Below are 27,994 nucleotides of genomic sequence, written 5' to 3'. Positions count from 1 at the left end.
ACTGAGGTGAAACAGCAAAGGAGAAAACCCACATTATCTTAAGTCCAATTACCTTTCCTTTCACTTTATTCATGTTGCAACTCAAACAGTAAAGGTTACATTACGCACAAGGACAACAAGATAGTGTGTCTGTCATAGATATGACAACATTAAAATGTCTTTGAAACAGTAAGAGACAATATGGAAGATCAGCAGAAGGCCTACTCTTTGGAAATGTATAGGTGGTATGGTACTGTTCTCTCCATGCCTGCAGATTCATATATACAGTGACAGCAATAACTTAATTTACAATATTTACAGGTGATACAGAATGAGAAAGGTGAAAACACAAAATGAAAACATTCAGGCATGGTCTTAGGAAACATACAAAAATAAAAATAAAGATCAACGACAGATCTATTGTGGGAGTGCACATGGCAAAGGCTGAATCTTCATGATGGTTACATTTCATTTCATCTTTAATATAACAGCAGCCCTGGAGCTGATAAGAGAGTCAATATCTTGCTCAAGGACACTTCAGCAGAGTGTGTACGCGCTAGTCACTGTACATTGTACTCTGTAGTTATTTCTACTGCTGCACAAATCATCTTTATGGTGTTTTAAACTCCTACTGAAGATAATAATCATTAGGATGGCCAATAGCAATGATTGCAAGGAACAATAAAAAGTGACACATGCATCAGTTTTACAAAAGAGGTCCTCACTTTCTGCTACCTGCATCTTTTGAGACATTGCCATTATATTCAGACTGAACAGCACGTATGTGAGACAGAACTTGTGGGTGAATGATATTAGGAATGTACACTCAAACAGACATTATACACACACAGAATGCTCTTATTAAAGTAACATCTACAAACATTTCAGTTTAAGTTCTCTGACAAAAGACAAAAGGCCACAAAGCAAATACACATAATGTATATTTAGAGAACTCTCGACTGCGAAAAACCTTTCCTCCATTCTGTTCTGCTGACAATGCTACTATACTGGCTTCTTATTCTCTGCGTAAACTATCTTTAGCCCTGACCACAAATCTACACCTTTTTCTAAAATATGAATTCATTCACCATCTTAATAACTTAAAAAGGCAGGGAAAAGACACCTCAAGATAAAGAAAGTAGTACTGGGCCTGGCAGTGGGTTACCAGAGGAACCCTTGATTTTCAGTGGAGTCAATCACATCCATGGAGTCAAAAATCAAGTCATCCACATCTTGTTACAAAGCTATGTCGTTAATTCTGTGCAGAACAAACCCCACTGTCCATTAACACCTCAAATAACACCACTTCATACATGCATGCATGCACAAACTTCTTTTTTGGGAGTTACAGGATCCCGTTGGGGATGTATGGCTAAGGTCAATATCGACAATACACAAATATTTCAGGTAAAATACACATTTTCAACTAGCACTCCAACTCAACACGTCACTTTTCAAAATCAGACACAATCGTCACCCACTGAATAGTCTGAAATAAAACACAAAAAATTGAAGCAAATCTTTTTTTTTTTCAGTGTAAAGCTTTTTTTTTCCTTTTTTCTTCTTAAAGAAATCTTTCTGAAAGCTTCATAGCTTATACCATCTCTTTGTCAACATTCTCACATCTAACATACATTACCTTTTGACAGTAACTATAATACAACTAAAACAGCACTAAAAAATATGGAAGTCAAAATCTAAATAAGCAAATCTGTCAAGGTATCTAAAAAAAAACAAAAACTTGACATTTATCGCATGTTCCACTCAAGGTCATTCTATACAGTACTTCAACAGTGCAAAAACATTCAGACACGAACCCCCGGATCAGCCACAGTGTTAGTTATCTAACACTGACTCTCTTCTATCCCTTACATTCAAATTTGATTATACTTGCTTAGCTCCAACATTATTGATAGATAAAATACGGACAGACAGAATATGGAATCTTGTGAAGAGATTACTAGCAACAGCAGCCTCTAAGCGTCTGTATACCTGAAGAAAACATCCCAGTTTATTGCAGCATCTTTAACATGATTGTGATCAGGGATGCTAGTTTCAGTCCCTCTTGAATAAAAAGCTATACTTTGCATGTAGCAGTAGGATAGTGAATGTTTTCAGGACCTATTTTCCAGCTTGTTGCTTCAACACCTGCCACCATGTAGGTATAGAAAACAAAATCTGATACATCATTGTTTCAATTAGGGGACATGGTCGCTCGTATTAACAAAGTATAGAATCATTAAAGTGTCAAACACAGGGTTTTTTTTTCTTCCAAACCAGCATTGTTATCTACAGTGAATCTAAAATAAAATCTAACACAAAATCAAAACTACTTTTTTTTGTAATTTTGGCAACAGTTTTGTTTTAGTGCTTATATGCGCTTCCAGTCACCACCTGTAGCAATTCTATATATACTTCTCTTCAGCAAGCAAGTAACAATTAGATTCAAAACAAAAAATAAGCACAGGAAAGCAAACAAGGTGTATAAGACAAACACATTTGATGAGAATGATACCTGGCCATTCCCAGTCTTCTTCAGCACACGTCCTTACTGTATGCAGGTGTGCAGCAGTACACTGTACTTTCTCTTTCTCTCCAGCTACCGATCTTGGTAAAAGATAACGTTTTGTTTAGAGATGCCTACTGCAAATTTGTAGCATGTTCTGTATATTTGTCCATCTTAAAATGCTATCTCTTTAAGTACTGTATGTGGGTATGTGACTGTTTGGCAAATAAATGCTCCTGCATGTGTTACGCCTCATGAGGGGAATCTTCACCTTGGCAAAAAATACAACTTTCAGTGCCAAGAGATGAGTCCTCTCACACAGGCGAGAATGCAGACATTCTTTCACAGCACAAGCGCTTCACGTCCAACACCGGTCCAGGTTTAGTGTTGGGGAAGTCAATGCGACTGTCCAAAACTCAAGATGAATGGCAAGCCATTCCGTGAGTACATATCCTAGAGGTTTAACGAAAACTGAAGCCTTGTGGATTTCTCCTGAAAACTAAAGCATTTCTACGTGAACACCATGAGGAACGGGTGGAGACTTTGTTCACTGGTAATGTGCGGGGTGCAAATGGCTGACATCATATCCACACTCCAAGAGACAGCGTAGGTCAATCAAACACAGAGTCCTGACTGCAAGGCTGTGAGGCGACGTTCAATGCACTCCTTACCTGCCAAGAGAAAGAGAAAGGGAAAGAAAAAGAAGATGGCGGGTGAGTCAGCGTAACAAGTCATTTCCATGCTGTGTTAGCTTGTTTTTCCTCCAGGTGCTCCAGGTTTCAGTCTGAAGACATGCAGTTAGTTAAGTTTTGTTCATGTGCATTAACTACCTACCCAGAATGATATTATTTTAACATCACAGCATAGATGATAAATTATTCTTAAAATAGAAAGTGATATCCCTACTTTTTTTGTAAGACAAGCTGACAGACATACTTACATTTGCTTACACTGAGGATATCGTCCTGTTCAGTTAGCAGCAGAGACAGGCCCTCCATCAGCAGGAGAGCTTTATGATAACGTAAAATCGATGCTTCCCCCTGGTGGAACATCTCATCCAGCGCAGCAGCCTGAACCTGAGATGACATCAGGAGGCCAAAGTTATTGTACTGTATGTTTGATTTTAGTCAAGATTAAAATATCAACACATATGATTAGTCTTGAGAGAAATATATACAGTCCTTGGGCTGATAAACAAGCTCAATTTACCAAGTTTTGTTTTCATGAAGTGAATGTACCAATGCAGATATATACATATGACATTACATTTTATCAATTTAAATAACACTTTATGACAATCTACTAACGTTAGTGGCCTTTCAATATTCTTGTGACCATAAAGCAATATTTTGAGAGGAAATGTTTAGAGCATAGGAGAAATAAAGAGAAGTAGTGACAAATACTAGGGCTAATTAACTAATAATAGATACAGTATCTGAATGGTTATGCTGTGGCCTGCTGGTCAATAACCCTCATCTCCTATTCCACTTTCCAACTGTCAATTTTTTTCCTCTGGCTTACCATCTGCACAGTGTGGCTGAACAGCAGCCGCTCAGCTGTGATAGAGGTGATTTGGTCCATTAGACGGTGCTTCTTGGAAAAGAAGCGCTCCAGACGGGTGCTGAGTGAGCGACAGGATGCCACACTGGACTTGTACAGCTCATTCAACCTCTTCACCACTGTAAATGGACAGAACATTTGAAAAAAAGGAACTTGATATGCTACCAAGACACTGAATGTGGGCATTCTGTTTCAATTAAGTTACTCTAATTCTGGCTAAAATACACATTTGACACCTTAATAAGACCCTCTCCCTTACAAGATGAAATGGCTCATACCTTGTTTGACTGTAGCGGATGGGTAGAGTTTGCCCTGTTTAACTCGATCCATGGCTGTGTGTAAGGCGGTAGACAAGAGTTCTGCAGTCTTAAGGTAGAGAACCAGCTGTTCCGCATGACTGAGGAGACAATAAAACACACATAGAGTACTTAAAACCCACATATGAATAGACCATTGAAACATGCAACACAAACACTACAAAATTTGAACAAAAGAAAGTAATTTAAATGTTTCTATGACATATTTGTACAGGAGGTGTATGGGCAAGACATGATTATGCATTAAAACAGTCACAAACAATCTCAAGTGAGAAAACATGAATGTAACCACTGGCTAGTGGCTCTTGGATTGTGGAATATAGGGTGAAGAAGACACTCTATCTTTATCTCTAACTGCTCCGGGGTCCACATGAAGTCCAAAGTCTTGGCCGTTACACAACACTCTCCCCATCTACAGTTTTTTCCCCCATACATTTAGACATATTTCAGCCTATACTCCTGAGTAAATCTGCTAACTGCAACATATAAGTCTGACTTGACAGATCTGTTTTCTAATTTGCACAATTTTAAAACAACTGTTTGGTTAACTTTCAGTTTTTCACTTAAAAACCAAACATGGTGCAAAGCCAGGCGATCCACCTTAAAAATAAATTCCATCCAAATTGGGTAAACAGTATCACTGCCATCAACAAAGACGCACAGTCATTGTTGATACAACTACCTTACCTCCACTCTCTGCTCAATGAGCTTATCTGATCCGCTACCAGGCTCTGCTGCTGAAGGAGGGAGGGTTGAGAAGCGTCCCCTTGCTCCTCCACCAACGCAACACCACGGGCTCCAGCCACCTCCATCAGACAGCGGGCGAAATCCAATGTGAAACGCAGGCTCTGCACAATATCCGTATGCTCCTGCTGCACTCCGAAAGGGACAGGAAAAAGACAGACAAAGAGAGAGAGAGGTGATAGAACATAAAATACACAGAGGACACCAGAGTGCGATTCCACATTCAGTCTACATTGGTGGAAAGCACTAACAGGAGGCATGTCATTCAGTTAATTGTATTATTCCATTCTCAGATTCCATCTTAGGCGAAGACACCTCGACAACACCATGCTTTCTTTTTCTATTTTTCACACAGTCCACTTTCTCAGGAGGAATGTTAAGTATTTTTCATTTCAACTTTGTGTGAGAATGAACCACTGATTGACACTAATAGCCGCATACAGAGGATCAAAGGGATGACTCCATTTTCGCTACGTTCCAGAGCTGTGTGGGAAACCGGCTTCTCACCTCCATCAGGGTCTCCTCAGGCAGCTCAGGAGCCTCGAAGGTTACAGGACCGCCCATGTTGGCTGTGATAGGATCAAAAAAACTGTAACGAGGGCTAGAAGGAGCCTCGAAGCCATCCAGATAGGTGCCTGTCTGGGGATAGCGGCTGGTGAAGGAGCCTGCAGGGCTGATTGAAGTGCATGAGCCTGCGGGAGTCAGAAAAAGAAATGGTAAAACTTATTTCATCAAATGGCATGGACCTTTCATTTCTACAAATATCAAGCAAAAATCATCATGAACAACAATAAATAAACTGAAATAACAGTTTGAGGATTTCATTTCTACCAACTCGGTTGCTTTATGTTTTTGGAATTAACACTTATTGCTGACCACTGTATTAAGTGGAGATGTGTTCCAGTTAATGATCAACATCTGCCAACAGCTACAAGTGCCAGTTACCAAATGGAAAACTGTGTGTTCATAAAACCAAGTCAGTTGGATTATTACCCTCTAAATGTAACTACATCTCTCCACAGTTGGGTTTCATTCAGATCAATTGGCCAGTGGACAGTCAACCTTTTATACTTAACTCCATGACATTTAATTCAATTTCCACATCATGGAAAATGAAAATAGCTTCTCAGTGCCTCTGTGCTGTATGGTGTGCAGAGCATAGAAGTAATGCTGCTGTGTTGATCGTATTTTATTCTCACCTACTAAAAAAAAACAACTTAAGGGATGTGGAGACAAATAACTGTTATGATGTGTATGTACTACCTGAGTATTTCCTCTGTCTGGAGGTATGAGGTGGGGTGCTGCCGCTGGGAGGAGAGCCAACGGTGAAAACCACCTGTGCTGGGCTGCTGGAGCCAGGTGCGGGGCCTCCCCCACCACCTGGGGGCACTAAAGAACAGAGAATAAGAAAGATTAATAGTGGAGATGGAGATCAGCATACCTGATAATCAACCGGACATATTACTGACCATTTTCTGATGGTAATAGCTTTTCTGAATTTTTGCCAGTATATACATAGAGTATATAACAACATATCAAAGGTCATTTTTACAGCCTTTAATTTGTGTCTAATACTGACACCGGTGTGTGTGCCGGTCAGACTGAGCCGCTCAAACAAAAAAAATCCCTAACAGCATACACACTTTTGTAAACCTCAATCATCATGTCAGACATGTCTACCTGTTATGTCTATGGCTTTTTCAGAGTTGAGGTTCTCTGAGCTGCCTCGGTCACCCATGGGTCCACCTGGTCCAAATGCAGCCATCAGCAGCATGTCAGACAGACGACCGGCGCTCTGAGACCTGCACCAAAGAGAGAGATGAATTAGCCTTGCTGAACATGTATTTTCACTAGCTGCCTATTTCCTTCACTTATTTACTAACATTTTCCCTGCTAGCTATATTTAACTGTCCTTCTATTTACTCCATTAGGTGGCCTTTTCTCTCCATACAGAAGAGAAGAATGAATGAAAAGGGCGATCCACATAACTAATTTTAACCCCAGCATTGCACCGTCTATCCTGTATCTGTAGACAAATAATTCTTCCTGTATATACACCATCAGTGAGACAATCATAACAAATAGAAAACAGCAGCAAACACAATATTATGCTGTAAATGTTATTCAAGCTCTTACCTTCCAAATCCCTTGGTATCATCACTCAGTCTGTGGATGCAGTGGGCAGGCTGGGTGACCTGTGTAGGTGCTTGTTGTCCTGCGTCTCTGGGCTCCGCTGGGGCAGTCCTGCTGCAAGGGGAGCCGATGACCAAACCCTGCTGTGTCAGGAAGGTCACAAGGTTCGGAGAGCTGGGTGGCTTGGGGAATTCAAATGGAGGGATGGTCTGAGGAGAGAGACCAGAGGGAGAGGAGAGAGATACCAGAGTTTTTTTTTAAAACTGCTTGGTAGTCTTGTTCTGCGTATCTCGACACACATATACTTCCCTCGCTCTCACATATACACACACACACACACAGCTGACTCACCCTAGAAGGGGAACCCAAGATGGTGGGAAGGGGGTTACGCTGCATCAGCTCACTCAGTCTGGGGGAAGAGTGTAGGGGGCGGAGAGTCATCAGGCCTGCCGAAGGGGCCACCACTGGATCCGAGTGCTGCTTCCTGATCTTTTGTCTACCGCCACCACTGGCACACTCCAACAGACAGGGGGCACTGTGGAGCCGTGTGCCCAGTCCCGTTGCCTGTGGTTGTTGGAGAGAAGTCGGCCGGAGTTCAGTATGCTGAGGAGCTGGAAAGGAAAGTGGGACAAAAGAAGGTCTGAATATTTCTGCTTTGAGACAGCAGGTGGCATAGCAAAACAAAATGTCAAACAGGACAATAAAAACAATAAATTTATCAAGAGATAGCAGAGATGGACAAGTCCTGGCTAACTCCCCCGCTGCCCCACTGGCAAGCATGTTCAGACTGCTAATGGACAGTGCCAGCATGAGGCTCAGAGGAGAGACAAGCAACCGGTGGTGAGAAAAAGAGTATTTGTGTACGTAGGAAGTTGATTCATTTTATCAACCAATAACTTTTTAAACTACTGACCAGGTTGACACAAAGAAGCACTGACAAATGTTTGTAACGATCATAATCTACAGGACCGGTCAAAAGTTTAGACACACTTTCTCAGTCAAGAGAATGGGAAGGTGTGTCCAAACTTTTGACTGGCACTGTAAATCTTTTTTCTGCAGTTAATATTTTGGGCAACAACACATATCACAAGCCAATCACATTTCTAGATCTGCAACTAATATAAGCCCAAGACGATTTCTTCAGACTGCTTGTTTTGTTAAACCAAGAGTTCAAAATGCAAAGATAGTCAATTTACAGTGTAAAACAGAAGAAAGGAGTACATTCTTCTAATATATGAGGAGCTGAAACCAGAGACTGCTTAGTATTTCCACTTGATAAAGGATTAAAAGGATTAAGTGATGTCATAAATCAATCTTTCGTTCAACTAATCTGAGGAGTCTGAAAAGACATCTGAGAACTCATCATCACAATATGATTAAAACGCTAAGAAAGAAAGAAAAGCTAGTTTTTCCTCTTACTCCTACAAATGAAATAACTTAGATAGAAAAATTCCTCTTTGGTTGTACTGCTTTCAACTCATGTTCATTAATCTGTGATAAAGCTTCACAAGAAGACTCTGCTTCATTTTAAGGGGTCACAAGCCAAAAAGGCTAAAAACCAATGAACTTATTTAGCCGACTAATTGTTTAAATGCTACACCTTTCTCACCTTTACACAACAATAAATCTAACAACCACATAGTTCCTAATAAGTCTTTGATCCTGCTACACTGTTTTCATCAAATTTTCATTCAGTATGTAGATACAGTATAGAGAAAGCTGTGATGTGTATCTGTGAAAGTGGTTTACAAAGTGAAGACTTGAAAGTAAAACCTTTAAGCTACCTTGAGGGGAGAGCTGGAAAGTTCTGGCACCTCCCAGGGAAAGCCTGCGAGTGGTGGTCACCGTTCCCTGCCCAAAGGGTGGTGAAGGCCCGGTCCGAGCAAAGCCTAGCAAGCTTCCACTGCTGCAACGACGCACTGGTGTCGACAGCCTAATAATGTAAAGTGCATGAGTCACTGCATTCCGTTTAAAACATGTAAATGCTGATTAATAATTTACATTTACAACGGTGAGTTGAGTTTGTGGATACAGACCGTGGTGAGCCATCCTGTTTGGTAGAATGGAGGTTCTGCTCCATGCGCTGGTAGTTCTGGACCTGAGTGGGGACTGGGATAGGCAATGACTGACCATGGTTTCCATAGTTACCACCATAATTACTTCCCAAGAACTCAATGGGCCTGCCAACAACAGTGAGAAGAACGGAGAGTGCCCAAGGAAACAGTTAGACAAGAGAGGAGTGTGTGTGTGTGTGTGTGTGTGTGTGTGTGTGTGTGTGTGTGAGAGAGAGAGAGAGAGAGGACACAGACAAGTTTAACACTTTCCACATCATTAATGAGTACACCAAATTTTGGGATGAGACATTCAGTGTTACTGACAATACAGCAAAACAAGTTTGTATATGTACACATATTAAATTGTGCATAAACATTGACATGACAGGATCTGAGGTAATTAAAAAAACTATGTGGAATTCTTAATTCAACTTACATACATAACATCATATGTTTATGCAGATTAAACACTGGATCGACTCTTACTTCAATATTGGGGATATTTAACTCCCCACTAGGGATGTCAACAGTTAACCGTTAACCGATTGTTAACCGCCGAGAATATTTTTGCCTGGTTACGCATGTCGGTCTATTGGTTAATTTGCATACTCACTCCGCTAACAGTTAGATAATTACATGTTAACAACATCGGATATTCTTTTTGAACGGACAAAGTACCAGCGTAAAACCTTCTTCTACACGGAGTGTTGCATTATGGGTTGTTTGTAGCATTACTGTTGCTGGACTAACCAGCACTAAAAGTGTTTGGTTAGTCCAGTTTAATGTGCAGGAGTTTCTGAAGAACATGTTTTTGTGTCACAGAGGTGATAAATTCATAACGAGTGAAACCGAGTCGTAAGCGTCTTGCGATGTCTCTACTGCAGAAACGGAATATGTTAAGCTACCAAATACCACTGTCATAGATGATAAGGAGCTCAAAAACTACTAGAAAATAATTCTTGACCGCTTCCAAGAGCCTGGTAGGAGAGTGTGGGAGTATGTAACTATACTATGATGTAAGTTATATTCACAAAGTAACATTATTTTTCCAAAAACAGCTGTTGGAAAACAGGGGGTCACATCAGGGTCGCCTTATATTTGTATCATTATTTATATTCGTACCTTGAGCCAGAGTACATTATGCCATTGAGAGCTACTGTGACTAAACGCATTGAAAAAGTCTTTAAGGAGAATAGGGAAGAGCTAAAAGTCAAACTAACAATAGCTCTGACCACTGACTGTTGGACAGCTCTCACAATCGAAAGCTACATCACAACTTTTCTTAAAAATTAACCAGTTAGTTACCAATTAATGGGTGTCGGTCTGTTGAAAGCAAAATGAACTGAAACTGACATCCCTACTCCTCACGTAGAATTTCAATCCTTGACCATTTGCATATCTAATAGTGTCTGGCCCTCTGAGCCACACAGCACCACATGAATCGCAACAACCAAACATTCAGCTTTGTGCTGTTACCTGACAGGACTTGGAGACCCACTGTAGGAGGGGGAGTGTGGTGGTGTTTTGGCTTGGCTACACAGACCCGCAGAAGCCAGAAGAGAACTGATGAAAGTGGAGAAGGAAAACACATCATCAGGACTTCATCAAGATGCTATCTTAAGAAAGTAATACACCATATATTCTTACTTCTAATGTAAATTCAATTGCTGACAGTCATTTATCCTCATTTTGACACTGTCACACAACTACATTTAAGTAGTGCCACACAATTAATAGCAATTAAAGAATAACCAATCCTTGTTTCTTACCCGCTGTTCATCAGGCTGTCCTGCAAAACTTTACTCTCACATGTCAGCTCACCTGCTGGAAAACCAGGATAATCAAAAGTACAGCAAAATTAAAGAAGAGTCAATATTACATGAATAATAAACATTGAGGTAGAGATCCAATGCAAAAATCTTTTCTTACTGATGAAGTGAGCAGGCACCATGACAAAGTCATCTGTGTCACATGAGGAGGAGTTCTTGCTGCTACCTCCGCCTCCAGATGAGTCTTTAAGGAGAAAACCAGTGGCCTCCTGTGTAGGGGAGGCCAGAGCTTTGGCACGCAAATGCTGAACCTCAGCAAGAGACTGCTGCAGAGACGGGGAGACAGAAAGTAGAAGATAAACAAAAAGAAAGCACAAAAGAAAGAATAAAAGAGTAAGCAGTGAAGGAAGGCCAAGTAAGTGTTAGCTTGGTTGGCTTCTTTGACTAGCTGCACATAAACACACAATCTTGTTACTCATGTGAAACAACAACAATAATTATGACAAACCGGTGGTGAGGCGAGGTGTGAGGTGGAAGAACTGCTGCAAGAGCTGGCTGATGCAGAGCTCGGGAAGCAGGTCATGGTCACAGTAGGAGTTGCTGCAACAAAAAATACACAGAAGCACACTTATATATTAAAAATATTATTATTTGTACTAAAACACTGGTATAAAATGAAACTGTACTCATCTTTGCATTCATCTATTATTATGTCAATGAGAAATATTTTTAATCATCTTCATATCACTATGTGGCTGGTATACTACCATCCTACGATGGAATAAATGTATCATTTGTATTAAAGATTCAGTCCTCACGAAACAGAATTAAACTGAGGAATACATTATATTTTGGAAGAGATATGAGGTTTTGCATTTGGACTGTTTTAATAAAATGTGGTATGGTTCAACAGCGCAGATGACTGCGCAATACATTGTATATTCATACATTAATTCATGCTTAAAAACAGTACAATACAAATACAGTCATTCATTTATGTATTACTGCCAATTATTCATACAAGTTCTATTATGAAGTGTATTGTTTATTCTTACTTACTCTTTTTCATGGACGAGCTAGCCTCCAAGAAAGGATGACAAAAAAACTCATCTACCAACCCAAGAAGAAAAAAATTAGTAGGGGGTGGTGAAACAGAGCAACATTTCCTACAATCAGAATCTACAGTATGCATCAGAACAAGGTACAAATATGATGACCTTGTGTGCGCACAGATGTGCATAATTTTATATTCTGTGGGTCTTTTTTTCTTTACATTACACTTCTTTATCAAACAGAAATGCTATATTCACAGGAAGATCTGTTACAATTATTGTCTGATGTGACTAAATAATCATCTACAAAATACTACATAGGGCAGAATGTACTATTTAAGTTGTAAGTGTAGGTCTGCATCAGCTGTTTCATTTCATTTACTGTGTTTGATTTTCACTAACCAAAGTCCATGCGGTCTTTGTGGTTGCGCTGCAGTAGACCCAGCAGCAGGTGCCTCAAATGGCTTGAAGTCTCTCTGGGGATGCTGCAAACAAATAATAGCACAATCACTCTGTGCTGCTGTTCAGATTTTGATTTTGAAGGTCAAATAATACAATGGATGATACGTAAACATTGTTACTTTTGATTTCATTCTTTTTTTTCCAGAACCAAAGATTTCCATGGTCATCTATCTGTATACCCTACAGAAAATTAAACTTGAAATATGCTTTCTATACTATCTTTGGCAGTTGGCTGGTTGTCAACATTGTATAACACTGTATAGCTTTGATAAACTGAAACGTAAAGCTTTTATAGACATTGTGCTGTAAATAAAAAGCAGTCAGTTGGGTGCTTGTCAGCTTTAACGATGTTGTAAACTAACTGCCGTTCAACTGTTAAAACAGCCCAGCTTGCATGATTGGTAGCACCTCTCTAGAAGGGAGATATACAAACTGTACTTTTGGTGACAAACACATTTTCAAAAGTGATGGGTCTGTCTGAAGAGTTTCAGTCAAAGCTTCAGATTTCATTGGTTATTCTGTTCTGAGGGTGTACACCAAAGTTTCAAATTACTTAAAAGCAACTTCTATATAATATCTAACATTTGCAGAAAGAACTGATGATCTTCACCATGTTTTTTCAGTCTTTTAACATAACATCTGTTAATTACATAAAAAATAAGCATGCTGTCATCTCACTGTAACTTCTTACTTGGGGCTGAGATTCTTGTTTTTTTCATAAAACAGCCGGAGGTCCTGGGGACTGCTAGCCTAAAAATGACAAATGGTAAGAAAGATAGATGAAATAGATAGATGAAAGCAAGCAGCTGTCTGCAAATGTAAGTGTATGTATGAGCACCATTAGCCAAAGCACCATTTCATACTATAGTTGCAGGCATTTTTATGGTAGGCAATGATGCGTTTCATCCTTCACAGTATTAGTCAAGTCAGTCAAGACAAATAGCCTGCTGTTCAGGTTCCTGCTCATCTCTCACATGATTGGTTACTTCCAAGAAATAGACTGAACTGTGGTTTCAGGATAAGGATGAAAACATGTTAAAGGAACATTCAGAAAAGTTTTGTGTCGATGCATCGTCACTATTTTAAACCACTGTGTACTTATCCATTACTTCACACTGAATGTTGCTACCTTGCAAAAAATAACAAGCATACTTTTCACATATTTATCACATTATATTAATTGTGAATCACATTCATTTGACTAAACAAATATCATGTAAACACCAATAAAAATCCAGATAAGCTGCCAATCTCCAAAATACACCAGTCCACAGAATAATGTCACAATGAGTGTTATAAAACTGTGAATGTTGATTTTTTTTTTTTAAGTAAAGACAGGGATGAAGAAGATAGTGGAGAAGAAATAGTGCAGTACTGTAGCTGGCAGAGAGAAAGTGGCAGAATTTTATTGGCCAAGATGGATGACTTGTTATGTTTTACTCCCTGTTGATCTGCACTGCTGTTGTGAGACACAGTTCAGTGCTGTTGTGTTACAGTTTTCAAGCAAATGACCTTAAAAGGCATTTTTTCAACTTGCTACTTCTCATAAGAAATGCAGAAGAAAACTCACACTAAAATACTAAATTTGTGAGTAAAAATAATAATTTACTATATAAAGTATCTTGATGTATAAAAACATTTTCACTTTCACTTTTCAGATTTCTGTACACATACATACACTATACTGGCAAGTTATCATGGCAAATCCTACATAACCTAAGGGTTGTTGTTAATTTAGTCTTTTAATGACAGATTTTGATAGTGGTACTGGTTTGCTCGTCCCTGAATGTAAATATGTGTGAAGAAGGTCACATTGCAAAAAAACCCCTGTATGCTCTATAATGTTGCCCTGAATCAATCTGCATACAACCCATGACTCTAGTGTATTTACCTGAAAAGGAGCCTTCCCAGTCAGACACTGAAACACTATGGTTCCTATACTCCACAAGTCAGCCTTGGCATCATAGTTTTGGGACATGATGACCTCAGGAGCCTTGTGAGGGGGAAAAAAAAGAAGTGAGATCATTTTCAGTGTAACATCCCTTTGGAACTCCTTAATGGACAATTAATGAGCTGATTAAGCAGTCATTGTTGCCCATGCTGTATTGTATAATCAAAAGAACTAGAGCTCTGCTGTTTCACAGGAAAAATGATGACAGAAGTAATTGAGCAATCATCCACTTAGGGTGGACTGATGCTGATGATGTAAGAATGGTGTTTTCAAAATGACTTATTTTTAAGCTGAACATTACAAAACATTTTCTGTCCACAATGAGCCCAACAAACTCTGGGTCCAAATGAAAACTTAAGTCATCAAGTCTACATTTTCTTGTGTTTAACCTTTAAAAGAAACATTTAGTATGTTGGCAATTATTATGCCTTATATTTATAAAAAAAATGCTGCTCACCATGTACATTGGAGACCCACAGAGTGTTGCTGCCATCATGTTGTTCTGAAGGTACCTGGCAAAGCCAAAGTCCGCTGTGAGGGGAGAAATTGAGGGAGTGAAGGAAAGTAGGGGGCATAAAGAACAAGAAGAAGCAAGAGAGGATAAGTTCACATTTGGTGCAATAGGGGAATGCGGTTGTATCTTCATACTGATAATCTGCAGATCTTGAGGACATTGGAGAATATTAGAAAACAATTCCACAGAAAAAATTGCAGATGGATGTCAAAAGAAAATCCATAGTACTCTGAAAAAGTCATGTTTGTCTGCTGCAGGGTCCCAGCTGAATGCTCTATTTATTTTCAAAACCAATAAAAACAAACATTGTACTGTCTGTAATAGATGAGAGGAAGACCTTCACTTTTACAGGATGACAATGCAACATGATCACATTGGAGTTGACCCTCTTGGGAGTTAAGGCTTAATAAATTTAAAAAAAACAAAACTTTCCAACCACAAAGTTTCTTCTACAGTAGAGCACATACAGTAGATAAGAACAAGAATAAGAGTCTGCAGCCATGCTAGCAGCTCTGTGATGCTATACTTTACTAATGTACAGCTGGGGATGTCATTAGTTTTTAGGTATTTGGTCATAAACCAATGTATTGGACAAAATATAATTGATCTTATTTTGGCGCTATCAGTCAGGGGATCAAATTTATTACAAATCATCCTCTGGGGACCATGAATAACTGCAAAAAACTAAAAATGTCAATTTAATGGGAGCACTAGAGAAAAAGTCAGGAAAACACCAGAGTCAGTAGGATATGTCGTCTGGCAACCATGAAAGTCTGTACCAAGTTTGATGGCAATCCATCTTATATTTGTCCAGATTTTTTACTCTGAACCAAAAATGTCAACCTACTTGTGGCACTAGTGGAAAGGTCAGGGAATCACCAAAGTTGGCAGGATTCATCCTCTGGGAACCATGAATGTCTGTACAAAATTTCATCACAATTCGTCCGATAGTTATTGAGATATTTCAGTCTGGACTGAAAGGATGGGCTGACCGACTGAACAACAGACATGACACTGTCATCCCTATAGAGCGATTCCACTTGCATGGCTGAAAACAGTGAAAACAACTTCTGTGTCACTAAATTATCAAAAGAGTGAGCAAATCTGGTTATAATATTAAGGTGATTCTACTAATCATGTTACTAAATTTATTAAATTAAAAACATCAATTAATATTACCTAAAATCCTCGACAAGTCAACAAAAATCATTTTTAAGTAATCTCTGTCCCACTATGGATGTGCTTGTGTATCTGTACCTGTGGATACAACATGTGAACATTCTGATTATGTGTGTGTGACTGAGGCGGTTTTCCCAGAGTCATGAGGATTATAACATTCTGCTGTGACTGGGACTGACACAAGCCTCAGACTTCTGTCCCACAGGGTAATCAATTTTCTCAAGAGGAAAAAAAAAACGAATAAATAGGCTTAAGGATTAGCAGAGTTTCCAAACAGCTCAGCAACACTCACTCTATACTTGGTCCTGACACTTTTCATTATGGTGATTTCTTGTTACACCAACATCATCTCTTTAAATTTTTACAAACTGACACCACACATACAACATGTATCTGTGAATAAGTTCTCGCTTTATTGATACTTATTCAACGGTGTGCTCTATCAGAGGAAGACTACAAATGCTGCTGAAGCAAAATGTGAAATTCTATATATATAATCTAGTCAACTTGCTCTAATGAGTTTAGTTTTATAGTCTTAGTGAAATCAATTACCTTGGGGAAATCATTATTAGGTCCTGTAGCAAAAAAACTGCCTGTAAAGAGGTTGATTATGCAGTAGGGATTTCCATTTGGTGCTTTATGAGATGAAATGAGTTTTTGCTCCTGTGTAGGGTCCAGATGCTTTCCTATTAAATCTCATGTACACCCGCAAGGTCTGGTCTCACATCTGAAACACTGAAGTGTTTTTGCTCTTTTTATTTTTGACTATCTTTATTTAGACCTTTGCCTATGTTCATCAAAAGATAACACAGGTTTAGAACAAGCAGTGCTAAATCTTAAAATGTGATTAATAAACATCTAGTAATCAAATTAGAGTTATCTCAAATAATAATGTCCAATTTTAACTATGTACTATGAACTGTACTTGTTTACTTGTTTATTTGTTGTATATGTCCAGAGTTGACTTACTGGAGATGATCATTGACCTATTGTTCTTACTTTTACATTACATTTAATTTATTTTTCTTTAACTTTTTTAACTAGTACCCCCTAAAAGGTCATCATGGAATGAAATTATTGCCATTTTCACTGTCACTCTTTCAACAGCAACAGCAGAAAACAGTACATGTACAATGCAGTATGTACAAATGTGCACATGCCGTCACACTTGTGCATGCACGCAGACTGTCACACAGTCAAACCTACCTATCTTGATGCAGGTGTTGTTGGAGTGGGACTTGCGACCTGGTGGGTAGGAGAGCAGAATGTTCTGGGGTTTGAGGTCTCTGTGGATTATGCCTTTGGCCTGTAGGACCCTCATGGCCCCTGCAATCTGTTGCAGGAAAACCCGAATAGTGTCTTCACTCAGTGTGCCTTTGGCTGCAGAGAAACAAGAGGTAAATTAATAAAGGTGAGCTGACTACAAATTAACTTTGGTATACTAGGTATACAGCACGTAGGACACAAAGTCGGGGTATAGTAGACCTCTTCCCTAGATCTCAAATCTAGGGTGAAAACCATGTATCTCCAAAATGTAGTCTTTTCATGAGTTCAGAAAAACAGCTTTATTTTTAGCTTTGTGACAAAGAGAACTCTCAAAACATAAAAGAACAATATAATTTCATTCAGGAATGGAACTTCACTCATTCAGTTTATCTGAAAAATGTCCAAATTTGGAGATATTTACTTTTCTTTGGACAGTGAGGCTTCTGGTTTTCCCAACAAATCCTGGAGTCTTGTCAGGTTACTTTTCACAAAACACATCACCTCATTTTACTTCTAAAAATATCTGCAAGATGTGTTTTGCTCCTCTGTTGTCACACATCACCCCACTGCCACCTACTGCTCCCTGTCTCTTCCTCCCCTCCAATCATCTCCTTGGTCTCAAGGTGGTAAAGTATGGCTCTATGTGAAAGCCCCTCCCTTGTCTAGAATTTCTCTCTGGCTCCACATACCCTCCCAACACATTTTTAAAGCCATGCTCAGGTTCAACTTCAGCCAGGAAAAAAAGTTTAGATCACTGACCACAGTAGGGAGTGGATTCAAAAACACTCCTGAAGCTTTTTTCAACCAGACAAGCAAAGACTATAATTGGAATAGAACCTCTATTTCGACTCTGGTAGCTGGCTGACAAAGTTAGCAGCTACAGCAATAATTTGTCAGCAAACAGCTAGTGGCTGATGTCTATTTTCCCACCCTGTTCACACTGACAGGCAAAGGCTCACCTCAGACGAGTTTAGTGTCCTGGCTATTCAGAGAACCTGTAATTTATGAGATGTGGAAAACCTGGACAGAACTGTAGACTTTATTTTAAGATATGATTCTCCCAGCTTGTTAGCAACATGTTGACTTAGAATCATATTTGCAAGAGGTGATGTGTTGCATGCCTCACATACTGCATGCACGATGAGTAAAGACAGAGGAATACTACAGGAGGTTTCTCTGTGGTTTTATTATACTGTATGTCAAAGTCTATCTTAAGCCCTAGGTCCTTCAAAGTTCCTGAAGCTGTTACTGAAGCACCAAATCTGTTTCTGTGTCTTCAGGGCCCCCAGATAAAAGGCTGCTTCCCGCAGTCATACAGGAAGAGTTGTGACCTGAATAGCTGCCTTGAGGCGTATACATAATAAAGTTCCCCTTTGTTTGCAATCGCCCAATCTTCTAGGTAGATCTAACAGAACTGAAAAATATTTCTTCCTCCTCTACTACTTAATCTTAACAGTCTTAAGTCTTAACAAGCATTTCCCTTACAAAGATTATTCATTATTCTAGGACCCCAGGAAGATTTGCTCATTTTTTGAGGGTTGGTTTTATGACTTATAAGCCTTTATTGGTTGCTTCTAACATTTTCAACCTAGAAAATGTACTTTTGTACGTTGTGGATTCATTGTACATATGCCATTTTAAGAACATGAACCTCAATATGAAGATGTAGGAGCTGTAAGCTATGCTGGACTTTCAACTTTCAAAGCCCATGAGCATCATAATAAAAAACACCATAATAAACAGTACTATCATGCCATCTGGAAGCTTAAAATTAACTGTGAAATTTGGATCTTATAGTCTAAACGGATTCCTCCCTCAATACATACTTGTAGAATCATATTTAAAATGTCTAGTGTTTACCTCCTTTGTTTGGAAACATTTATGATCTTGGCTAAAGTCACTGCAGACATAAGCATGATGGACTGTCATTCATAGAGCAAGGACAACCACTCTCTTTTCATCAAGCAACAAAGATGACATTTCACCATTAATTGTATTGATTTTTCTACTGAGAAGCACCAAGAGCTTTTAGAAAATGAAAAGGTTCCACTTACAGTGTAAGTAGTCAGCAAGGTCGCCACCATTGCAGTACTGGGATTAGAAAGAGAGACAGGAAAGAGAGGGGAAGAAAGAGAGATGAAAAGGAATAACATTAGGAAACACATATAACATGGAGGGCTGGTGTATAACCCTAGTGAATAAGTGTCTGACATCTTTTGCTTCTCTGAAGCAACTAGAGAGCAAAAGAGATCAGAGAAGTGATTTGCTGAAGAGTGATGTGGTAACAGATTTATACCCTTGTTCTAGTTCCCACTATTAATATGAATGAACCCAAGAAAGGACGGGGTCTGTATGACAGGTGAGGTTATGAAAGCCTGCCTCACAAGTCATTTCCTCTCTGCTGCTGCATCAGCTCATATTGCCGTGAGCTGGAAAGAGCAAAAATCATGAAACTTGGCCCAATAACTGGAAAGGATATGCATGTGCTTCCCAAGAAATATGAGCCCAATCGGCCAGATCATGGCGCTGTAATTAAGGCCCAAAAATTCAATTTTGGAAAGGCCATGCCCCTCACATCATAAGTCTGATTAACTTGAAATTGCACACACAAGTCCAGCTCATTATACGCTACAAAAAAGCCTCTTGGACCATGAAAGTCTGCCATGATGTATTTTTTGCTAATTTGCATAATGTCCAAAACAGTAATGTGACACCTACTTTTTGGATTTTGGCTTGATCAATACCAAATTTGGTACACAGCCTTGAGGGACTGAGATAAAGATTGGTTGAAAAACATGGTTGCCATCAACCAAAATATCTTTGCAAAGGGCAGGGCTTTATATTATTATTGTTAATATTATATTATATTATATTATATTATATTATATTATATTATATTATATTATATTATATTATATTATATTATATTATATTATATTATATTATATTATATTATATTATATTGGCCATAACTCAATAACCATTTGTCCGATCATCATAAATTTTGGTATGTGACTTCAACCCAACCCATAGGGGGTGCCACAAATGCCACAAACATGTACCTGATAAGCCAGTGGACAGAATTTTACCAACATTGGCGTGCCTACTCTGGGAGCAAGTATGAACCAAAATCTGCCATATTGATTGGTGCAATTGGACGTGGCCTATCATATATTTTCTCATAACTCAAGATGCCATGAGCAATCCCGATTAAACCCACTGGAGACATCTTGCGCTATCTCCTTAACATGCCCACCGGGTTTCGTTCAAATCCGATAAAGGGAGGCCGAATGGCGGAACTTTGAGTGGGCAGTTACTGAAATGCTGCAGGCTTTGTGATGGTGAAACAAGTGTGTGATTGGTCTCACTCCTTCCTTAAACATAATTAAACCAGCTGAAGTGACTTTGCTCGACTTCGTAAAGCCTGAAACCCACTCGTTGTTGCTTGTGGCTTTAATTTTTGGCCAATCGAGCTTTTTCCTTCTGTGGAGCGCAAAAAGGTTTGAATCCACTGATTGCCTCTTGTGGCTCTATTTTACATCTGTTTTTGATTCTTCTGTAATGTTGCTTTTAAACAGCAATAAGCAGCAGCATTTTTCATTTTTATGCTTTGAAACTGTCTTATGAAAAATACTCAACAGCTTGAACATTTTGTCATGGTTACTGGAGAAATTATATAAACTTTGAATGTTATATGTATTTATAGAGGCTAATATCCTTCAAACGAACCCGTTATTTACCAAGTAAATGTCATGATCCTGCCATTCCATTGATAATGTGATTTTTAACTGCTGAAAACTAAAGGGCAACCGAATAATATATTAAGAACCTCTGTGCTTAAAGTCATATTCCAACCATTTTCAGATTTCGTGCAGTTCTCAGTACATAATTTTGAGATCTGATACCTCTGGCCATCACTGTATGTTACCTTGCTAGACACCTCCATGTCATGCCATAGTCAGCCATTTGAGCATGCTAACTTTTATGTTGAAGTTGTGTCTGCTTGGCTGACAAATACACAATATAGCATGTATCTTTACAACAGACACTAACAGAACAAGCAGGCTGGGAAATATATATATATATAATGTGAAAATACTGAAATGGGCAATTATGTTGTCAAAACAGAAAGAGCTAGCATGACCAAAAAAAAAGTTTTGACACTCTTTGCATGAATGACTAATATTTATGAGACAGAGTTTTGAGCTCTTTCACTGGCTAGATGAAATTGACAATTATTTTTAGTTGATTTAATGAGAAAAAAAACTAATCCATACTGTCATCCATGCAATATTACTTATTAAATCTGAGTTCTATGTGGTTTCCTGGCACGAAAGAGACAAAAAAAGCATTTTAGGTCAAAGGCAAAAGTTAGGAGATTCACAAACATTATTTTCCACCTGGATTTTCGTCAAGTAAATGGGATAAAGCCATTGCAAAAACCTAGCAGCATTTGGATGTTGACTGGCAGTCATTTACCCCCCTTGATGCCTGAGCACATGGCTAATTATAGCCCAGGCCCTGTCAGAGCTGCCTGCAAAAGCTGAGACAATACAGCGCTGAGCAAACAAAGCCAAACATCCCAGCAAGCTTACCTCCATTACCAGGTACACTGAGCTGGCAGTTTCCTAAAGAGAGAGGGGATAAGAGAGGGGGTAAACAAACACAAGTCAGTGACAGACAAAGAAAGGAACAGGTGGCACTTGTGCTCACCAATCACATTCAAGCTAAATTGGTGATTCGGATTGGAGAAATGTACAACACTCCAGAGTGGTATAGAAAACGTACTTTAGATCAAAAAAGCAAAAAGCTTTCCACAGTATTAGTGGGGCTGATTGAAAATACAAATTTTGTAAAAGCTGATCCATCCCAGACTCCTACATCACTGGGGCTTTAAAAGAAATGTTAGTGTTGCACGCATTTGCAGTCAGAAATAATGAAAACAATCTACCGTTCTACATTAATACCAAGCCAAAACAGATAGGGAATCAGTTGGCTCTGCAGTCAACACCATTATAAAAACAATGGGAAAATCACTGAGTTAAAGTGAGAGACTGCGAGAAGTAGTTGATTCAAACTTTAACTCATTAGCATCCAAAACAACACCGACAAACAATAAAAATCTCTATTGACTTATTAACAACTTGAATGCATTCTGATATTGCACATTTGGAGGATTTAGAAATACAGACACTCCTCTCACATCCGTTATCTACTTTCCTCTAACCTCTCTCTCTCTCAGACAACCTGTCTAAGAAAAACATAGTGCAGGCCTACTTGAAAAAAAGTTTCTTATCACATGAAGACAGATGACTGCGGTCTCTCACTGTGACCTAGTCTCAGTATCTTGCTGAACCCACCAGTCAGAGGCCAGACTGTTTTCTATAGTTCAGCTGGGTCGGGGCCTCTGAAGTTGGTTGTTTTTGGCTTTGTTGAAGATGGACAGTCAGTCAGTTTCAACCAGAGACTCAACCATCTGGTTTCCACAGGTTCTCTGTGTTGCATTTAAAGTAATACAACGACACGCCACTGTTAGATAAAAAGTTTGGTGCCATGTTGAAGGTTTATCATGACAAAGATATCATGATTAACAAATTAATAGTACAATAACTTGCAATAATATAAAATACTGAGCCCAGAGCAGGCGGGCAGGTGTGCAACAAAAATTCAAATTACCCAGACATAACCGTTGCATAAAATTACAGTGAACACCAAGTCACTTTTGTAGTGGCAACTATTTCCTGGTCCAAAGGGTAGAGTGTCCTAGATAGGTAGAGTTAAGACTGCACATGCACCCTATCTTTCTCTCTGAGTGAAAATGTGTGTTTAAATAAAATATTACTTTCTATCTATCTACCTGCTATTTGCTCTTGCTCAAATCCTCTTAAGATACAGAACAAGAATCTGTTGCATTGCCAAATTCTTTCAGTGCCGAGGCTGTTACGCTAGTGTTTGTTACACTGGCAAGCTAACACTTTAAGATTTTTCAACTCACAAACTATTTTTAACCCACTTTGGGTAAGAAAATCAGATCAAACGTAAAATGCAAAGTGAATGCATTTCTTTGGTGTCCAGTGTTTGGTATGGTTTCACTTTCATCCTGACCCAATTAGGTAGCTGGCTGGTAGGATCTCCTGCTCAGAACATCTACACTGTCTGCTGTACAAAAACAAACCTGTAATCTTAGAGCCCAGCTCCGACTATCCTCATTGCCCAGAGAGAGGTGACACTGTGAGTCAGAATAAAGATAAATGATAGGAGTATTTTTGAGTTCTGCATGGGTAGAGACATGATAACCGGTTGCAAATGCCTTTTCTTGGGCAGAGCAGTAAAGCATCAAATCCATATTTGCTAAAGTGGAGCTGCAGTAGCCACCAGTACAACAAGTTGACTGCACTGGGATGTTTGAGCAGATAGCAGTGCTCAGTGTCACCTGTCATGACTTTTCTGTAACCTTCTGCATGATGATAAAGCTTTTTGTCAAAAGAAGATAAAGGCAGGGGGTGAAAGGTCAACTTAATTAAACGAATCTGCAGCTCTGGCAATGAAACCTACAGTATCTGCTCTCATCTGGACTTAAAATGCAGTTTTCATTTCACTTATACTGTACATGTCAACATTCCTGCAACACTTACATTATTTAAATGTTTTAAAGTTTAAACACAAACATTTTATCCTTATGAGTTATGCAAGTTTTTGCAAAAGCAGAACATCTCATGCCTGCGATTGATCTACTTTCATTTTGCAACATTTGAGTCTTGTCATATAGAACCAGTAAGCATAAGCTTTTTCTTTTCTTTTTTTTTTTGTTCCCAGATGGCATGTGTTAGTCTTGGATCAAAAAGACAAAAGAAACACCTGGTGAGTTAAGATATAAATGTGTGTGGGGGTGGGAGGGTCCTGCTGTCTAAACTATCTGCCAGGTGTTGCCACTGTGAGCTTCAGACTGGTTACTAGGCTACAAGCAAGAATTTCTCTGTGACTGTGGTGTCTTATACATCATCACCCTCCAATGCAACACCTTTCTATTGTGCTGCTGAGCTACTAGTTACTACTAGTATTTATATCTGCACATGTCATACGGAAGCATAACACCTAGTCTGCACCCTTGGCACCAGACTTGTGCCCAGAAAGGGTAGCAAAAAACCTGAGCAAAGATACTTGAAGCAAGTAAAAAAAGTTAAGACAGTACACTTCCCACAAAGCATTAAGCAAGAAGGCCAGTAGGAACAGGCCATGTGACTGCAGACAGAATGTAAACACCAGAAATGTCTGAGTTCAGCAGGACACAAAGGAAGAAGTATTCACTGAAACTTTACAAGGATTTGCAGCACATGGAGGAGCAAAGGACAACATGCCTGAACAGAATCAAAATGAAAGTGTTTTTAGAGCAAACAAATGTAGCAAAACCTCTTTTAACAAGCAGGGAAAACAAAACCATTCAAGCTGCACAAGGCAAAAGTGGGTCATGTGGAACAGGCACATCCAACAACCCATCTGCTCTACTTTGTGTGCACAGACTGATGAGAAAAGTGGGACAATACGAGGTGAGATAATCATGTATGTAAACACAAGCCTTGACACCGTTCAGTCAGCTTGTTCCTCACATGATCTAGATGCCATTTGTGAGTGCGGTATAACATACCTGAAAGTCCAGTAAAGCAACAATGTTTTCATGCTTCAGTTCCTGCAGAGATAACATAGAATGACATAGAAAATTATTATTTGCTTAGTATATCCTCAATTTTTCTACATGTTTAACTTTAAGCAGATGTCCAATATGTCTTTTACAGCCCATTTAATCCCACCTGTAGTCTGTGAGAAATTTAAGAACATTCACTTTCACTATGACATCTCCATGTTCATGATCATTGCTCGTATTTCACTCTGACTTCCTGCACCTCTCCAGTTCTGATGGCAGTAGCAGCCAGAACAACAAAATGTGTCTACACGTGTCTGAAATATCAAGGTTGCATATTTGATAAAAGGAACAGCAGTCATTCTGATGTTTACCAGTGCTGGTGTAGACAGAAAGTGATGTTTTTACCCTGGTTACCATTCCCATTTGGTCTAAAAAACTAATTTTTGTTTACATACCTTATTACATGTGATCCTTACAATAATGTTTTATGTAGTTATGGTAACCTAATAACTTGAAACCAGTGAACACCCCCCAAAGAGTACTTTCTGAGAGGTTCTGACTTACCTTTAATATTTTGATCTCTTTCCCCAACAGTGTCTGGGATTTGGCCAGGTTCTTCTTGTTTATGCATTTTACCGCCACCTCCCAGTCATGTTTCTAGAAGGACATAGTACATGTCTTTGCTTGGTAAATGAAGAATTGCTGTCCTGATGCTACAGTACAAGTGTGTGTCAGTGATGTAAAGCAAATTAGATACAACATGTATGCATTTCTATTTGTTGAAATGACTGATTCTACTACATGTATCATACTTGGATATTTAAGGTGTCACACTAAAGCATGTGTTTGTTAACTATTGTTTACTGTTGGTGTATTTGCTTCCCTCCTTCATGCTGTTGGTTAGATGGGTTTCTTAATGGAATATGGTGCTGATTACTTATCACCCACTGTGACTGCAATCAGACAGGTGGTCTGGTTACTATGAGACAGCTTTGCAAAACAGCCAATGAAACTTTATTTATACACTACATTTCCTATAATCCAATGCAATGTCCTTGTGATTGCAGTAAGACACAAAGTCAGGCCACACTGACTCAGATTCATTTCCTGACCTTACAGGATCTTTGACACATGTATTGTATTATGGGATGCCATTTTCCTCTGTGGATGAAAATGATCTGTGTGCCAGCAACATAGATGCCATAGGCCTATATTTCCCGTTTACCTATGAAATGGTGTTTATTTGTCTCAGTAGATGCTGTATTATCACTGTGTAAACAAATTATAGCCGTTATAACTTATATTATTTCACTCCAGACATAGGGCATGTTTCAACATGTCCATTAATAGCCTCAGTGTTGAGCTTTCCAATGGAAACAATTACATAACTGTTGTGTATTTGAACTTGCCAAAATTAGGCAGTGCATCATTTAAACAATGTAATTGACCATGAAGGGGTAATAACTATTTTATCCACTGGCTGCCTGTTATTTCGAGGAACATCCTGTATGTGCTTCCAGGCCTCTTAAGGCCGTACAATGAAAACAAATACACTGGATGGCTGATGAAAGGCGATTCACGCCCAAACTATCCAAATGACGTGTCAATTCGCCAATTTTTCGCAACAGTACGTTATATATTGTTTAAAAAGCAATATAAAGAGTGGACAAGGACAACACTCACCTCTCGATGTCTGCCTTTGAAGACGACAGCAAATGCGCCATGTCCTATCAAGTCCTTCCGACTGAACTCAAATTTCCCCACTGTCTCCATATTCAGCCAAAGTCTGGTTTGATACTACTTTGACCTGCACAAACAACCAGGAGGGCTCAGGTCACCCTTCTTGTTAGCAAGTGCTCCTTTCTCCTCTGTCAAGTAGGGGCAGCAGCAGGGATGTTCACCCCCTCTTTCACTTGCCATGGGCTGCCTTCCTGACAACAAACTGTCCTCTTCTCTCATGTTAGCACGCATAAGTTTTGGAGTTTGACTCCTAACAAAGTTGTGCGGCAATTTCCATCATTGACAGCGCGGCCAACACGAAGTTAGCTAACTTAACAAACGGGTGCCTTGTTATTACAGCTGTCTTGGATGACGACGGGCCACCTTAAAAAGCAGCTCGCTGCGTTTTGTTTATATACAGGGCAGCCTCACTCCTGTCGTCTGAAGCGTCCACACGGCAAAGCAAGCGGTCGCTGTGGACTTGAAATCAAGTTTAAAATGTCTAATAACTAGTAAAAACCGTGAATGTTCCCCGTAATCTCTTGCAATTACAAGCTAACTCGCCGAAAGTCACAGCAGCATCGATGGTCCCAACAAAGCAGACGGTGTAGTCTGCAACAAAGCGCATGCGCATGCGCAGGGCAATTACAGCTGTAGGTTTGACGTCAGAGGCTCCTTAGAGGTCTCCTGTCATAAAACGAAAGTGTTAGACGTTTGGGTTGGCTTAAACTAGTTCGGACTTGAAAATAATAATCTAAAAGTCCTCTTTTTGTCGACAATGTGAAAAAAGCATAAGGATTTATACGTTCATGCGCGCTTAATGTGTGTATATGTAGGCTAAATTATGTATGGTCGGGAAATGATGAAACTAATGTGGAGAGAGAAAACTAATAATCAGTGTAAAAGGGAGTGTGTCACATATTGATAAAAAAAACAATCTAAATTGAGCTTAAAGCTACATGCAACAAAAATAAATGTATAAAACAATTTATAGCACAGCATTATGCTGTTTGCATTTTCAGTTAAGCACTTTTCATCATAGTCTGTATAATAATACATTCTTTTTTCTCTTTCTGTCTTATTAGCAAAACCAATATATCAAAACTTGAGAGAAGGGTAGAGAATTCCATATCAGAACACATAAAAA

The 27,994-nt window shown here is 39.1% G+C and overlaps 1 protein-coding gene across 2 annotated transcripts; it reads right to left on the bottom strand.

The window, feature by feature from the left end:
- Nucleotides 1–43: 43 nt before the first annotated feature.
- ulk1b (unc-51 like autophagy activating kinase 1) lies at nt 44–27,475 on the bottom strand. 2 transcript variants are annotated; one of them, XM_044333548.1, is made up of 27 exons: nt 26,812–27,475; nt 25,693–25,785; nt 25,132–25,173; nt 22,082–22,114; nt 19,541–19,577; nt 17,427–17,600; nt 14,985–15,058; nt 14,468–14,569; nt 13,268–13,326; nt 12,517–12,599; nt 12,122–12,172; nt 11,571–11,662; nt 11,223–11,388; nt 11,063–11,114; nt 10,770–10,856; nt 9,276–9,419; nt 9,024–9,172; nt 7,591–7,850; nt 7,243–7,448; nt 6,787–6,908; nt 6,370–6,495; nt 5,614–5,798; nt 5,050–5,234; nt 4,324–4,442; nt 4,007–4,164; nt 3,426–3,561; nt 44–3,156 (listed from the first exon to the last, which is right to left on the bottom strand). In XM_044333548.1, the coding sequence occupies exons 1-27, from the start codon at nt 26,899–26,901 to the stop codon at nt 3,101–3,103; spliced, it is 3,081 nt and encodes a 1,026-aa protein (XP_044189483.1). In that variant the 5' UTR covers nt 26,902–27,475; the 3' UTR covers nt 44–3,100. The 2 variants fall into 2 exon arrangements, with proteins under 2 accessions (XP_044189483.1, XP_044189482.1); XM_044333547.1 differs by having other exon boundaries at nt 11,063–11,117; nt 26,812–27,474.
- Nucleotides 27,476–27,994: the final 519 nt, after the last annotated feature.

This window comes from Thunnus albacares, chromosome 18 (assembly GCF_914725855.1).
Source record: "Thunnus albacares chromosome 18, fThuAlb1.1, whole genome shotgun sequence".
In the NCBI taxonomy this organism is placed as follows: Eukaryota; Metazoa; Chordata; class Actinopteri; order Scombriformes; family Scombridae; genus Thunnus; species Thunnus albacares.
The sequence above is the reverse complement of the archived record's forward strand: the minus strand, read 5'-3'. Positions and strand labels throughout refer to the sequence as shown.